Source organism: Podarcis raffonei, chromosome 2 (genome assembly GCF_027172205.1).
Source record: "Podarcis raffonei isolate rPodRaf1 chromosome 2, rPodRaf1.pri, whole genome shotgun sequence".
NCBI lineage: Eukaryota > Metazoa > Chordata > Lepidosauria > Squamata > Lacertidae > Podarcis > Podarcis raffonei.
Genome location: NC_070603.1, coordinates 124,437,589 through 124,453,541, shown reverse-complemented (window position 1 = coordinate 124,453,541; position 15,953 = coordinate 124,437,589). Strand labels below are relative to the sequence as shown.

Sequence of the window (15,953 nt, the reverse complement as noted above, 5' to 3'; positions counted from 1 at the left end):
CAGTGTTCACACCTTACTATACGTCAATGTATTCACACAGGCGGGAAACCATATAAATGTATAGAGTGCGGAAGAAGCTTTAGTGAAAATGGAAGTCTTACTGTACATCGGCGAACTCACACGGGTGAGAAACCATTTAAATGTTTGGAGTGTGGAAAGGGTTTCATTTTAAGTGGAGCTCTTACAAAACATCAACGAATTCACACAGGGGAGAAACCATTTAAATGTCTGGAATGTGGGAAGGGTTTCATTGAGAGTGGAGCTCTAACGAAACATCAACGAATTCACACAGGGGAGAAACCATTTAAATGCATGGAGTGCGGAAGGAGCTTCAGTGAAAATGGAACTCTAACAAAACATCAACGAATTCACACAGGGGAGAAACCATTTGGATGTATGGATTGTGGAAAGAGGTTCAGGGATAGGGGAAATCTTACTGTACATCAACGAATTCACACCGGGGAGAAACCATACAGATGTATGGGGTGCGGAAAGAGCTTCAGACTTTGTTCACACCTTACTATACATCGGAGAACTCACACAGGGGAGAAACCATATAAATGTATGGAGTGTGGAAAGACCTTCAGTGAAAATGGAAGTCTTACCTTACATCAACGAACTCACACTGGTGAGAAACCATTTAAATGTATGGAGTGTGGGAGGTGTTTCAGGCAGTGTTCATACCTTACTATACATCGAAGAACTCACACAGGGGAGAAACCATATAAATGTTTAGAGTGTGGAAAGAGCTTCATGCGTAGTTGGCAACTCATTGTGCACAATCAAAGTCACACTGGGGAGAAACCATTTAACTGTAAGGATTGTGGGAAGGGTTTCAGTGAAGGTAGAAAACTTACAATACATCAACGAACTCACACAGGGGAGAAACCATATAAATGTTTGGAGTGTGGAAAGAGCTTCATTTGTAGTGGGAAACTCACTCTACACCAACAAAGTCACACAGGGGAGAAACCATTTAAATGTATTTGTGGGAAAGGTTTCATTGAGAGTGGAGCTCTTAGAAGACATCAACGAACTCACACAGGAGAGAAACCATTTAAATGTCTGGAGTGTGGAAAGAGCTTCAGTGAAGCTTCAAAACTGACCATACATCTACGAGGTCACACAGGGGAGAAACCCTTTAAATGTATAGAGTGTGGACAGAGTTTCAGTCACAATGGAACACTTACTAGACATCAAAGAACTCACACAGGTGAGAAACCATATAAGTGTATGTTTTGTGGAAAGTGCTTCAGACAGTGTTCAGACCTTACTCTACATCAACGAACTCATACAGGGGAGAAACCCTTTAAATGTAAGGATTGTGGGAAGGGTTTCAGTGAAGGTAGAAAACTTACAATACATAAACGAACTCACACAGGGGAGAAACCATTTAGATGTGTGGAGTGTGGAAAGAGCTTCAGTCAGAGTGCAAGCCTTACTAGACATCAACGAACTCACACAGGGGAGAAACCATATAAATGTATGGAGTGTGGGAAGAGCTTCAGTGAAGTTGGAAAACTTACAAGACATCAAAAAACTCACAGAGAAGCGATTGCTTAAATGAAAGAAGTGTGGAAAGTGTTTCAATTATAGCAGTTCTCAATTAACACCTATACACTGTCACAGGGGGAACCAATTTAGTTTTATGGAATGTGCCACTGTTCATGTATGGGACAATGGCAGCCAGAATATTAGTGGCAAGGAATTGGAAAAATGAAACAGCACCCACTAAAACAGAATGGCAGGCGCTTATGATAGAATACCTCCAGTTGGCTAAGATGACGGGGAGAGTAAGAGGGCTTTCAAATCAGAAAGTATATAAAGAAGTATATTCAAACATTATATAAAAACTTATTGTTCAAATAAAAATCTAGCAGAACTAAATTGATTCTTGTGCAATGCGTAAATGTTTACCTACTGTAGTGTATGAAGACAAATCAAGATAATAGACGATTGTGCGTTAAAGTGTAAATAACATTAATACAATGAGAAGAATTGGAAGTCTTTTTATTCAAAATTTAATATCTGGTTGTATAACAATGCAAACTTTCTTTTCTTTTCCTTTGTTCGCCCTCACCCTTTTTCTTACTTCTATGTATATATATATTTGTATTTTAATTCAATAAAGCTGGATAGTTGTGCTTAAAAAAAAGAACCAAAGTACTAAGCGGCAACAGCTGTGCAACAACTGAGAAAGAACTGAAGTGAAATAACTGGAAATAAGCTGAGCATTTACCATTCAGTCTAAAAACCTGTGACAGCTACCTGAAGTGAAGTAACCGAACATAAGCAACTGAAGTTTATAAGAAGCTGTGCTTGATTAGAAGTCCATAACATCAGTTAGATTTAGTATAAATATTAGTAGGTGAACGGTTACCTGAAATAACATCATAACCTGAAGTAACCTGTTTTACCCACTTTGTGTCATAAACTTCCTTTGTTGTTTGTTTGAGCAAATGCTAACTGAGACTCCAAATCATTAAGTTTTCCCTCACACAAGTCCCCCACTAGATAATCTGGGGTAATTTGTAGAAATTTGTGTAACTGCTATACTATGAGGTGGTCGCACTCTATTTAAGTGAGGCCGGCCCCACAATGCCAGGGTGAAAAGTGCCGTTGCGGCGTCGCATGGAGCACAACAGTGGTGTTTAGGAAGCAGGATTGGCTCTGGAATCCTAGAAAAGTGGAGTTGAAAGGGACTCCAAGGGTCATCTTATTCTAGTCCATCTCCCTGTTATAAATTCATTGTTTTACCTTTCCTTCTCATTCAGGCTACATTAACAGCAAAGTAGATCAAATCCCTGGTGGCAGCTGCAATAAAGGAGGTGCTGAGGGGAACAAACAATATACGGAGGGAAGGTGGCACAGGGAAATGTGGGCATTGCCAGTGGTTTCAGGAGAGTCATTTCCCTGTGGAGAGAGGGATCTCTGTGCCCAAGTAATTGGCCCAGCTTTCAGAAATCTGTAGAAAGAGCTGGCAGTATAGAAGGCCGAAAGCAGAGTTTAAATGGAGCTGCTACTCCCTCTGCTGGCATTGAGCATTTGCCCATGACATGATGAAGCGACAGCAGGTGCTGCAAGCTGCCCACAGTTGAACTTCACCCCCAAAGGCCCAGCTCCTGCCAACCTAGCAGTTCTAAAGCACACCAGTGCAAGTAGATAAACAGGTACTGCTGTGGCGAGAAGGTACACGGAGTTTCCGTGCGCTCTGGCTTCTGCCACATGACCCAGATAGCTGTCTGTGGACAAACGCCGACTCCCTCAGCCTGAAAGCAACCCCATAGTCGCCTTTGTCTGGACTTAACTGCCCAGGGGTCAGTGTGGTGTAGTGGTTAAGAGCGGTAGTCTCGTAATCTGGTGAACCGGGTTCGCTTCCCCGCTCCTCCACATGCAGCTGCTGGGTGACCTTGGGCTAGTCACACTTCTTTGAAGTCTCTCAGCCCCACTCACGTCACAGAGTGTTTGTTGTGGGGGAGGAAGGGAAAGGAGAATGTTAGCCGCTTTGAGACTCCTTCGGGTAGTGATAAAGCGGGATATCAAATCCAAACTCTTCTTTATTTTTTACATATGCAAATGTTTCAGTGGATCTTACACATGCGACTCTCCCAGACAAAGTTTGTTGCATTGTGAGTCGCTTTGGAATGCCTGACGATAAATGAATTGGAAAAGAATTCATAATTCAGCCCCCTACCCCTGCAACCGTTTGCACCTTAATTATATGCAGTCATTAATAGGCCCATCCCCTGCCCCACTGTACCCGAAAGCATCCCCAGCCAGTGTAGACCATACTAGATGAATTACTCAGCCCACTTCCGCTTCCTGTGTCTGCATGCAGTCAGAGGCCCAAGATGGGCTGAGGAGCGATTTTTGAGAAAGATGGCATCACATGGTTTAATTCAGCATTATTGCACAAAACTGACAATGCAGAGAGGTGCCATTTTGTTTCTTTGTTTTAGTTAAAAGGAAATGCTCTTGATACAGACTTTCAAGCCAGGCACTGTATATAGTATCGCGTCCTAATATGGACCCTCGCTGTCCTGCAAAACCCACCTTCACCAGGCATCTACGCCTCTCCTAGGTGTAGCAGGATTCGAACTCGCTGGAAGTCTATTCATTATGGGCGACCTATTATTATTATTATGGAGGTGGCGGACTCTCCTTCGCTGGGGGTTTCTGAACATAGGTTGGAAGGCCCACCTGTCACAGGTTCTTTACTCGAAATTCCTGCATTGCAGGGGGTGGACTAGATGACCCTGGGTGTCCCTTCCAGCTCTCTAATTCTATGGTCCTTTTATTAAATCCAAGATCCCGGCTCCGATAGAAATTTTTGTTGCCGACACTCAGCTCCACCATGGGACACACACGTTCTGTGCATCACCGCAGTTGGTCCTTTCATGGAAACTCTGGTATTTATTCCTTTAATTCAGCAATTTAGTTAATGTGGGAATAGCTGCAGTGTCTAAGATGTGTTGTCTAGGGTTGGTCAAAGAAGCTGTTTGGACACTGGAACGGACCCCCTCGGAAGGTGGTGGACTCTCATCTCTTGGACAATGGCTCGGTGACCATCTGTAGCAAATTCCTTAGCAAGGGGCTGGATGGGACCACCTCTCCTGGTATGCCCTGCAGAGGACCTTAAGGTCCACAAATGACAACATTTTGTAGGGCCCAGGTCGCAAGGTGGTTAGATTGGTCTCAACTAGGGCCAGGGCCTTTTCAGTACTGGCCCCGACTTGGTGGAATGCTCTGTCACAAGAGACTAGGGCCCTGCAGGACTTGAAATCTTTCTGCAGGGCCTGCAAGACTGTTCGAACTGGCCTTTGGTTTGGACTCAGTTTGACCCTTATGTTTCCCTCCCCTTATGGTCTTGATCTATTGGCTACTTTTAAAATGAGGCTGCATTTTAAATTGCATTTTAACCTGTATTTTAAATTGGTTTTTTTCCCTTTCCTTCCCCAATTATGTTTTTACTGTGATTTTATTGGTGTTAGCCGCAATGAGCCCAGCTCTGGCTAGGGAGGGTGGGGTATAAATAAAATTTTTTATTATTATTATTATTATTATTATTATTATTATTATTATTATTATTAGATTTCTGGGGTCACTTCCAAATCTAAACTTTATTTAATTAGTTCATCTGTAGTTCTCTGGCAGGTTCAACAACATCAATTATAGGAAGCCATGTGCTTTTCTCCCAAAACGAAGGGGTTGGGCTCAGGACTCACAGGATCCTACCCCGTGTTGATGATCTGGTGCCGTTTAAGCTGGATGCTCTGATAGACAGGATCCTGACCCGTGTGGACGATTTGGTGCCTCTTCAGCTGGATGCTCTGATTGAAGCACACCCCGCACTGGGAGCACTTGTACGGCTTCTCTCCCGTGTGGATTCTCTGATGTTTGATAAGGTTGGAGCACTGGCTGAAGCTCCTCCCGCACTCGGAGCAGCCGAAGGGCTTCTCCCCAGTGTGGATCCTCAGGTGCACCTTGAGGCTCCTGCTGTGGCTGAAGCTCTTGGGGCACACCGAGCACTTGTAGGGCTTCTGGCCCGTGTGGATTATCTGATGTGAGTTGAGGCTCCTGCCGTGGCTAAAGGTCTTCCCACACTGCAGGCACTTGTAGGGTTTCTCCCCCATGTGGATCTTCTGGTGGGAGCTGAGGTAGGAGCTGTGGCTGAACTGCTTCCCGCACTCGGCACACCGGTAGGTTTCCTCCACCATGTGGGTCCTCTGATGTTTGAGGAGGTGAACCTGGTGGTTGAAGCTCTTCCCGCACTCGGAGCATTTCACGGGCTTCTCTCTGCCGTGGACGTACCGGCGCTTCCCTGCAGGACGTTCCTCCTCAATCGGAATCTCATCCGCCTCGCCCCCCTCGAACACAAAGGCTTTGGCCCCCCACTTCTGTGTCTCCTCAGCTGCCCTTCTCTGCCCTTCGCCCTCTTGCCCGTTACCTGAGGGAACCAAAACCAGAAATTCAATCAGGGAAGAGAGCTGATGCTCAAGACTGTTTAGATCAACAGAGCAGAAAATATTTAATGGGGAGGCAAACCCTTCCAAATAAAGGGAGAAGGTCATAGAATTGTGGAGTTCTATGAGCAAGACGATTTGAGCATATTACACCGATCCTGGTCTGACTGTACTGGCTACTGATTAGTTTCCTGGCCCAATTCAAAGTGCTGGTTTTGACATATAAATCGATAAATCGCAAGGACCGCCTCTTCCCATATGAACATACCCAGACCCTGAGACCATCTTCTGAGGCCCTTCTTCATGTGCCTCCTCCTCAAGAGGCCTGGAGGGTCGCAACATGAGAACGGGGCCTTCTCTGCAGTGGCTCCCCGTCTGTGGAATGCTCTCCCCAGGGAAGTTCATCTGGCGCCTACATTACACACCTTTAGGCACCAGGCAGAAACGTTCCTTTTTAACCAGGCTTTTGGTTGATCTGTTTCACATCCAACACCCTTTTAGAATGTGGCTTGGAGGCAGGGCGGGTGTCAGAGGCTCAGGAGCGGAAGCACAGGGGAGAGAGCAAATAGAGAGCGAAGGAGAGGAATCCGAGGGGAGCGTAGGGGAGTATGACAGTGACCCGAGAGATTCCATGAGCTTCTCCAGCGAATCAGAAGATTCCCAGGAGGGGGCGCCTATGGTAAGGGCGAGGGGGGTCCCAGGGGGGACGCTCCATAAACAAGGGACCAGAGGGGACTCCCAAGGGAGTAGCGGAGGATCAGGACCAGCTCCCCCACCAGAGCGCAGGGGGGGGGGAAGAGTCACATGAGTCAGGACCAGCCTCTCCTCCAGCGGGGAGAGAAGATGAGTCAGGGCTGACCACGCCCCAATCGGAAAGTGGGGAAATGGAGGGGAGGTCAGGTCCAGCTAGCCTCCCCGAAGGAGGGAGCAGTGACACAAGTGTAACGGTCAGGAGGAAAGTGGGAGGCTGCGCGCGCGCGCCAAGTTCAAATGTGCAGGAGCGCGGGACAGCAGAAGATCCGGATTGGGAGCCAGGTCCTAAAGCCCGAAGGAGGGAGGGGGAAGAGTCAGGGGACTCAGCGTCAGAAGAGTCTAGGAAGGGTGAGACCCCGACGAGCAGGCGGACCCAGAGGAGGAAGGAACAGAGGAAGAGGTAGAGTAAGGCTAGAGTCTTAAACTGGTGTCAGGGGGGAGGAGATTCAGACGGAGCTTCGGCGGTCTAAGGTTAGAGACGTAGCGTTGCTGCGCGTGTGGAAGTGAAACTGAACTTCAATGAAGACTTTTATACTAAAGAACGAAGCAGCGTTGGTCTTCTGTGAGCTGGGACCTCGGGCAGCGCTGACAGCGGGTTATTGGGTTATTGTTTTTATATGTTGTGGTCTTGTTTGTGAACCGCCCTGAGACCTCCGGGTATAGGGCGGTTGTCAGCAAAGCTCAGGTGCTGACAGGAGGAGGAGAAGCAGGCACAGAGAGAGAACAGTTAACAACGGAAGGCCGAGAGCAGCTGTAATCTGAGCTCTGAACAAAGGGGAGACGAAAGACGGCCAGAGTGACAGGCGGCTATGTGAGAGCTCCAATAGTGAGTCAGATGTTGGAATGCAGGAATAACAGCGGTGTATAAATCGAATTGAATTATGGTGCTGGAGGAGACTCTTGAGAGTCCCATGGACTGCAAGAAGATCAAATGTATCCATTCTTAAGGAAATCAGCCCTGAGTGCTCACTGGAAGGACAGATCGTGAAGCTGAGGCTCCAATACTTTGGCCACCTCATGAGAAGAGAAGACTCCCTGGAAAAGACCCTGATGTTGGGAAAGATTGAGGGCACAAGGAGAAGCGGACGACAGAGGACGAGATGGTTGGACGGTGTTCTCGAAGCTACCAGCATGAGTTTGACCAAACTGTGGGAGGCAGTGGAAGACAGGAGTGCTTGGCGTGCTCTGGTCCATGGGGTCACGAAGAGTCGGACACAACTAAACGACTAAACAACAAATAAATCAAATTAATAATAGAAGAAGAAGAAACAAGCTTTCTCCATCTTCCGTGTGACAGGCCTTGAAGATACTTGAATCAGACTTCCGGGTTAGCGCCATCGACTAATGGCGGATTCCCTCCGAGCTCCGGAGGGAATCGGCTCCGCAGGATTTGGGTCTTGCCGCTGCGGCGACGCGGGGACCCTCAGAAATCACAGGCGCTGAAGCCTGTGAACCTGGTGACTCGGCGGGCACCATTTGCGCCCCCCCGACCCGCGAAGGAGCCTTTTTAAAGGCTTCGGAACAGGGGACAGGGCGAGCGGCGCGGTGCTGAGAGTCGACTGCTTCTCCTGCGGAGTGAAGCCGCATGCCATGGTCGGCGAGCGCTGACTTCTTCTTGTAAACAATTGGACTTTAAAAGCAACAACCCATGAGTAGTACGGAAATTGGATTTGCAAAGAAAAAATTTTTTTTAATTAGGCACGATCGGGGAAGGCGCAAACAGGAAGTCCGTCTCCTCGTCTTGTAAATAATTTAAAGCAAGGACTAGTTAACTAAGGTCGAGAGAACTTCTTCTTTATTGGGTAAAAGACATTAATTTCATGATTTGGCAGTATAAGTAATTTTACTGGAGGATAAGAGCTAATTTTGAGAGCTAAAGTGCCACACCCCCGGACCCGGGAGTGATCCGCGAGAGAGCCTGTTGAGGAGATATAGAAGAGTTTGACAGCTGTCAAATTAGCTGTCAAGAAGGAAAAAGAGAACTTTGTTTCTGCTGTCTCTGCTGGATATATTTGTTACAATTTGGTTATATTTTGTTGAAAACAAGGAAGAACTGATACAAACTAACTTGATTTTTGGATTTGAACTGGAAGGAAGATTAAGTAACCAAAATCCCTCTAGAGGGGGTTTTGGGACATTACAAGAATGGCTGAAGGAGGAAAAATTCAAGCTAAATTGGACAGAGTTTTTCTTCTCTTGGGAAAGTTACAAGGCCAAATTGATGTTTTGGCTACCAATGTTGCAACTCTGGACTTAACAGTAAACAAATTCATTGAATTTGATAAGGATTTGACTCAGGAAGTTCATGCAGCTGGACAAGAAGAGAAACTTGAGAGATTTGAGAGTGTGGAGAAAGAGATATATGTTGTTTCTGAGGAAAAGGAAGGAGGAGATGTAATGTTGCAGATGACAAAGGAGAGCCAGAGGCCTGACATGATGGTTACAAAGGAAAATAAGTACTGGATGATGAAAATCTGGTCTGAATTGGAGATTGAAGAATGGAGAGATCTCCTTATGTGGAGATCTGAAGACCTATGGATTACAAATTTGATTAAGGGGGAAGTTGGAGCTTTGGGGACATTTGGACTTAAAAGGAGTAAGAAACAAGATTCGGGCTCCACTTTTAAGTATGGAGGTCTGGCTGGAAGAAACATGGACCCTATTGGGACAGAGCTTCTCCGAGATCTGGTGTTTAATACTAAGGACTACCAAAAAAACCGGCAGAGAGGAATTGAGAGAGAATTAAGAGCCTCGGACGTGAGGTCTCCAGGCTGATAGTAGACTAAGACTGATGGACATTTGTTGGGGATCGAAACCGGGAAAGGGGGGGTGGGGTTTGGGAATCCAAAGGGTGTACAATTATAATCTGTTTTTTTTATTTTGTTTTGTTATTAGTATGAAAATTGGGGAATTCGTGGAAGGGAATTTGGGTCGACTTTAGAAAAAAGTTTTAAGAATGAGCACTGATGTACAAATATTGATGTTTATAAGTTAAAATTGTTTTTTCTAAAATGAATAAAATATAAAAAGGTCAAAAATTGGGGATAAGAACTTGTTGAACTAACAATTTGAATTGGAATATAAGAAGGGGAGGTGTGGGGAAGTCAGGGAAATATGTTATTGAAAATACGGATTGTAAACTTTATGTGTTTTTAACTTTTTTCTTTTTTCTTTTTTGATTCTTTAATGTATTAAGGTGGAAAATCTCAATAAATATCTTTTTTTAAAAAATGAAGATACTTGAATCACACAGATTCAAATCATACATACTGAATCATACAGGTAGTTCAACTGGTAGAGCACAAAACCCCTCAATCTCAGGGTCACGTGTTTGAGTCCCACGCTGGGTGAACGAGTCCTGCCTTGCAGGGTTTGGACTAGATGACCCTTGCGGCCACCTCCAACTCTACAATTCTATTATGCTATGGTCTCTTCTTTTCTAGGCTCATAGCTCAGTGATCAGGGTACCTGCTCCCAGGATCAATCCACCAGGGACATATCCATGGAAGGGCAGGGAGACACGCCCAACCTGAAATCCTGTTTGAGGGTTTCCCAGAGCCACCTGGTTGGTCACTGTGAGAACACGATGCTGGACTACATGGACCACTGGCCTGATCCGATTTCAGGTCTCTTCTTATGTTCCTATGCATTTGTCATTCATGGAAGTCGAAGACTTCCTTTTGCAGAAGGCGTGCTGATTCATCTGCAAGACTTGTCCTTCAATGTGCCTGATAGAAATTATTTTTCCTCCATTCCTCAAAGTCCATTCCTAAGCTTGCAAAAATTTATCACTTGCCCAATAACAAATGTTGGAAATGTAATGAAATGGAAGGTACTTTCTATCACCTTTGGTGGACGTGCCCAAGGATTAAGGTCTTCTGGGAGATGATTTATAACGAAATTAAGAAGGTTCTTAAGTGTACCTTTCATAAGAAACCAGAGGCTTTTCTCCTGGGCATGGTAGGCCAATTGGTGTCAAGGAAAGATAGGACGTTTTTTATGTACGCTACAACAGCAGCAAGAGTTCTTTTAGCAAAGTATTGGAAGACACAAGAACTACCCACGCTGGAAGAGTGGCAGACGAAGGTGATTGACTATATGGGACTGGCTGAGATGACGGGCAGAATCCGTGACCAAGGGAAAGAGACGGTGGAAGAAGATTGGAAGAAATTTAAACTTTATCTTAAGAACTGTTGTAAAATTATTGAGTGTTAAAATGTCATGGGTAAGGTAAAGCAGATTTGCAGCGATAAATGATTGGGTAAGAGAAAAAGGTTAAAGAAAGTGAATTATAAGTAACTGAGATCAGGGGTTGCTGAAAAAGTTTAAAACAGGGATGCAGAAAAGGGAGGCATGGGGAAGTCGTCGGAATTTGGGTATAAGGGAAAAAAGGTTATGAAATTATACATGTTTATATGTTTGTTTGTTTTTGTATTGTCAGTTGTAATGTGTTATATAATATATGTTGGAAAATCAATAAAAAATTTATATATAAAAAAAACAAAGTCCATTCCTAAGACTGAAAAGCTTAGTCCTGAAAACAGCAGGGCCCATCTCACAAAATGCTGGAGCCGGAGTGAGATTTTCCAATCTCAGCGAGAGACTTTGAGAATCTGGGGCAAATAATGTTATATTGTGCTTGCAGAAGGACCAGTCTTGCTGATGAATCAACGCGGCTTCTGCAGAAGTAATTCCCGCCCTGCTATCAACATCCACGAACAGCAAATATATCGGAACATAAATGGGGGCTTGAAAGTTGGTCAGTGAATGAACTGGATCAGTGAACAAGGCAAAGAAGGAGCCTCACCCAGAAAGACCAGATCCCCAGTGTTCTCCTCCGCAGATCCCCTGTGCAGAGACGCCTGGCCTGGTTCTGGAAGAGTCCTCTTCTCCTCCATGAAATGAACAGGCATCTTCTCAAAGGGTGCCGGACCCTGATTTAAAAAGAGAGAAAGAAAGAAATTCAGAAGATAATGCAATTGCCTACAAAGAGATAGCAAAGGTGGAGGGTGGCTAAATTTTCTCCTGCAGGATCTGTGCTTTCAAAGAAAGACAATGCTATTTCCTCCAGGCCCAGAGAGGTGTGAGGAGACTGAGGTGAGAGGGTGTCCTTGCCCCCCTCCCCCCCCAAAATCCCGCCCCATACCTACCTGTCCTGGTAACACAGGAGCCACTTCCGGCTGGCTGCAAAGAGAAGGCGTCAGACGAGGAACCCCCAGCACCGTCTCTCCATCTCTGAGAACGGTTGCGCTTTCTACGAGGAAGACGTTACAACGTTAGAGCCTGAGGATGGCATCCTGTTCTCACAGCAAGCGACCCTGCCTGAAACCTGGGAGAGACGCTGCCAGTCAGTGAAGACACTACTGAACTAGATGGACCAAGTCGGGATAAGACAGCTTCCGTTTTTTTCTATTTGGGAAGGCTCAGTGGGAGAGCATCTGTTTGCATGTGGGAGGCCCAAGGTCTGATCCCGGGGGCTGCGGCAAAGTTCCCTAAAAGCACCAAGAGCTGCTGCCAGACAGTTCTGACCAGGGGGAACTCGGTAGGAGGCAGCTGTGTGCATTCAACAGAACTGCCTCACCTCCTACAAAAGTTAAGGGGAGCATTTTCGCACCTGAAGGAGCGTCTCCACCTCCATCATTCTACCCGGACACTGAGGTCCAGCACTGAGGGCCTTCTGGCGGTTCCCTCATTGCGAGAAGCCAAGTTACAGGGAACCAGGCAGAGGGCCTTCTTGGTAGTGGCGCCTGCCCTGTGGAATGCCATCCCATCAGATGTCAAAGAGATAAACAACTACCTGACATTCAGAAGACATCTTAAGGCAGCCCTGTTCAGGGAAGTTTTTAATGTGTGACATTTTAGTGTATTTTTGGTCTCTGTGGAAGCCGCCCAGAGTGGCTGGGGAAACCCAGCCAGATGGGCGGGGTACAAATAATAAATTATTATTATTATTATTATTATTATTATTTGTACTAGTTCATGTGAGTCAGGAACAACCATGGGGGGGTCCTCCATGGGGGTCCTTACCCAGGGAGGGGGGCCCTCCATCCCCCTCCTGCTTGATCCACCTGAAGAGCAGCCTCCGCGTAGCCTCCGGCGGATGCTCCTTGGCCCCTGGGAAATCTGTGGCCCCTTTGGCTAGCAAGCCCCGCAGCTGAAAAGGGCGACGAGCCCGGGGAGAGAGAAGGGAGGGGAGAGAGATTTGGAAAGGGGGGGAAATATTGATCATAGCAGGTTACAAGAATTGCACGTCAAACCGTAACGAAAATCCTGAAATCAGCTAACTAGCGTCGAAGTCCGTATTCTTAGCTTGCCTTCCTAGGCCCTGGGGGAATAGAGGATTTTCAGGCAAACGTTTTAAGAGTTGAAATGGGAAGCAGCCTGCTGAATCTCCAGTGGCAGAGAGTTCCACAGGCACTCATCCGGCAACACTAAGTGTTTTTGTTGTTTTCAAATGAGCCTCGCCACCTGGAGGGACGACCAGCGATGCTGCTGCAGATGATGTCAGTGATGCAGCTGAGATATAAGGGTTCAGAAGGCGATCTCTGAGGTTCCCTTAGACCTAAGTTTGGGCGTTGTAAATTAACACAGGAACTTGAACCTGCCTTGGTAGTAGATGGGCGTTGGAAGGGACCTCGAGGGCCATGTAGTCTCCCCTGCAATGCAGGAATCTCAACAAATGGTTCCCCATCCAATTTGAAACCATGCATAAATAAATTTCTGTACAATTTAGGTAGTTCTGTCCCTATAATTATCAAAAGAAAAACTTCTTGTTTTTTTGAACATCCTTTTCAATTCATTATATATCATTTTCCCTTCCAGCCACAAGCCTCACCTGCATGTCTTCCTGCTTTCTGTCCTCTGTCTGGCTCAGGAGGAAGCCTTCGGCCAGGGCCACCGCCTGGGAACTGGTCTCCGCTCCACACTCCCTCACCCAGCTCTCCATCTCTGGGGGGAGGACAGCCAGGAACTGCTCCAGGACCACCAGGTCCAGCATCTGGGCTTTTGTGTTCCTTTCCGGCTTCAGCCACTGATAGCACAGTGAGCGGAGCTGGCCACAGATCTCTCTTGGACCCTCGGCTTCCTGGTAGCACAACTCCCTGAAGCACTTCTGCGGCAAGTCCCCCCAGATGGCCCCACTGCTCCCAATCTGGACGATGTGGGGACCTTCTCCCTCCTCGGGCCCAGATGAGTCTTGCTCCTCCATCCTTGAGCTTCACAACAGTTCGGCCTCCAGCACAGAACCTCCACCACCGCCTTCTTTCTGGAGGGTAGGAGCGTGTGACTTTGGGGCAGGGTGAGGTGGAGATTAGGATCTTGCAAAGGTGCCCCCTCTGGCAAACTGAAAGATGCCTTCAAAGAAGCAGAGGAGGAAACTGGGTCTGCAGTCTGCAGGGAAAAGCAGGTGAGATTTAGGGAACAGGACACCAGGGGGAAGCGGAGAAGTAGGGACTTCCTTCTCCTAGGAGGCAGAGACCCAAATCTGGACCAAGACAAGGGGATGGAGGATCTCTAGCTAGGGATCAACCCAAACTCCTTCTGCCCACTGACCAGAAATGTCATGTCTGTTCCACCCTCCCCCACAGAAAAAGCCCACTCTGAGATTCCTTTTCCTCTCGCTCTCCAATCTTGCAAGGGCAAACTCCTATTACGCAAAGGTGGGCTGCAGAACTTCTAACAAAATTTTGCTTTAAAAATTCTGGTGGTTGCCTCATAAGTGAGGTTCATAGACCATAGAATAACAGAATTGGAAGGGACCAAGTCCAACTCTCTGCAATGCAGGCATCTTTTGGCCAAAGTGGGGCTCTACCAACTGAGCTATCCCAGGACTCAGGTAAAATTCAGCCGGCAGGATTGCACACGGTGAATCATAGGGACGCGGGTGGTGCTGTGGTCTAAACCACTGAGCCCCTTGGGCTTGGCAACCAGAAGGTCGGCAGCCCCAGCTCCTGCCAACCTAGCAGTTCGAAAGCATGCCAGTGCAAGTACCTTTTTACATGGTGAATTAGGAGCAAATGTTTTGTTTTGAATATATTACCTCACGTTATTTGGATGCTTCCAAATGAACTGAACATGCGGTATAATAATAATAATAATAATAATAATAATAATAATAATAATAATAATTCCCCAGCCACTCCAGGTGGATTCCAACAAAATATAAAAACATGATAAGACATCAAACATTAAAAACTTCCTGATCCCGCTTCTTATTCTATATCAACTTGAACGACAGGGAACTAGGCAGAGGGCCCACCCTGCAGAATGCCCTCCCACCAGATGTCAAGGAAATAAAAATCTGACTTTTAGAAGACATATTCTGTTGGGAGCCACCCAGAGTGGCTGGAGCAACCCACTCTGATGGGTGGCATAATAATAATAATAATAATAATAATAATAATAATAATAATTATAATTTATACCCTGCCCTCCCCAGCCAGAACTGGGCTCAGGGTGGCTAACAACAATAAAATTACAATAATAACATAATGGGGGGAGAGAAGGGGGGACAATTTAAAATATGGGTTAAATGATATAATCATTATTATTATTAAATTATTGTGGAAACCACCTGAAGGGAGAGATGCTCTTGGGCTCCAATTCTTCTTTGCAGGCTTGGCCACCGAAAGGACACAGTGCTGAGATTCCTGCCTTGAAGAGGGCGGGTTGGACTAGATAACTCTCAGGGTCCCTTTTCCAACTCTACGATTCTATGATTCAAACACTGGATGCTGGACTAGATGGGCCGTTGGCCTAATGAAACTACAGGGCTCCTCACGTGATCTGTGTGTGCATGCAGACACACGTGTGTGAGTGAATGAGAGAGCGAGCGAGCGCCTTCAGGGAGAAACCCCTGTCTCTTCTATGCAACAAGGATGAATCAGCTGCAACCCCCCCCCCACCTGACTCGCAGCTTCCCTGCCTGCTCTCTCTCCAACCCCACCCTCAATTCCACGGGTATTGCATTGCATTGCACACAAACACACACACACACCCCGAAGCTTGCTGCACCCCAAGGCGCTTTGCACTCACCCGACTCCTTGCAGGGCAAGGGAGGCGCGCGATGGCAGAGGGGGCGGACCAGCTGTTCCGCTTAAGCCACGCCCCCTTTCCCAAGGGAAGAGGTTGGGCGGAGTGGGGGGGGGTTCAGTATCCAGCATCCCCTTCTCTCTCTTTTTCTCTCTAGCAGCTTGCACTCGCTGGCTTTAACCCTTAAGGCAACTTCGTGCGGGGGGA

General features: G+C 46.6%; 4 protein-coding genes across 5 annotated transcripts in view; 2 read left to right on the top strand and 2 right to left on the bottom strand.

Annotated features, from left to right (window-relative positions):
* Positions 1 to 2,004, top strand: part of LOC128408872 (zinc finger protein 420-like) — a 23,228-nt gene extending 21,224 nt beyond the window's left edge. Inside the window, exon 5 of the mRNA XM_053378890.1 lies at positions 41 to 2,004. Within this exon, the coding sequence (XP_053234865.1) occupies positions 41 to 1,563 (1,523 nt within the window). The 3' untranslated portion in view covers positions 1,564 to 2,004. The remainder of the gene's footprint in view (positions 1 to 40) is intronic.
* The window catches only part of LOC128409384 (zinc finger protein 470-like), a 420,794-nt gene that overhangs the window by 16,572 nt on the left and 388,269 nt on the right, over positions 1 to 15,953 (top strand). The gene's annotated exons all lie outside the window — the stretch shown is intronic.
* Positions 1 to 15,953, bottom strand: part of LOC128409480 (zinc finger protein 157-like) — a 218,717-nt gene that overhangs the window by 174,724 nt on the left and 28,040 nt on the right. The window lies entirely within an intron of this gene.
* LOC128409400 (zinc finger and SCAN domain-containing protein 21-like) lies at positions 1,994 to 15,953 on the bottom strand. Of its 2 annotated transcripts, none has more exons than XM_053379857.1 (6): positions 15,750 to 15,953; positions 13,552 to 14,105; positions 12,744 to 12,870; positions 11,867 to 11,970; positions 11,524 to 11,650; positions 1,994 to 5,947 (listed from the first exon to the last, which is right to left on the bottom strand). In XM_053379857.1, the coding sequence occupies exons 2-6, from the start codon at positions 13,921 to 13,923 to the stop codon at positions 5,232 to 5,234; spliced, it is 1,446 nt and encodes a 481-aa protein (XP_053235832.1). In that variant the 5' UTR covers positions 13,924 to 14,105; positions 15,750 to 15,953; the 3' UTR covers positions 1,994 to 5,231. The 2 variants fall into 2 exon arrangements, with proteins under 2 accessions (XP_053235832.1, XP_053235833.1); XM_053379858.1 differs by lacking the exon at positions 15,750 to 15,953 and adding an exon at positions 15,289 to 15,691.

What these genes read in the sequence shown, in the direction of transcription:
- LOC128409400 (XM_053379857.1), bottom strand. Translation starts at nt 13,923, where the DNA reads ATGGAGGAGCAAGACTCATCTGGGCCCGAGGAGGGAGAAGGTCCCCAC. An exon ending in TGGAGGGCCCCCCTCCCTGG is followed by an intron (nt 11,971 to 12,743) that starts GTAAGGACCCCC and finishes TCTTCCTCGTAG; the next exon opens with AAAGCGCAACCGTTCTCAGA. An exon ending in TGGGGATCTGGTCTTTCTGG is followed by an intron (nt 5,948 to 11,523) that starts GTGAGGCTCCTT and finishes TGGTTCCCTCAG; the next exon opens with GTAACGGGCAAGAGGGCGAA.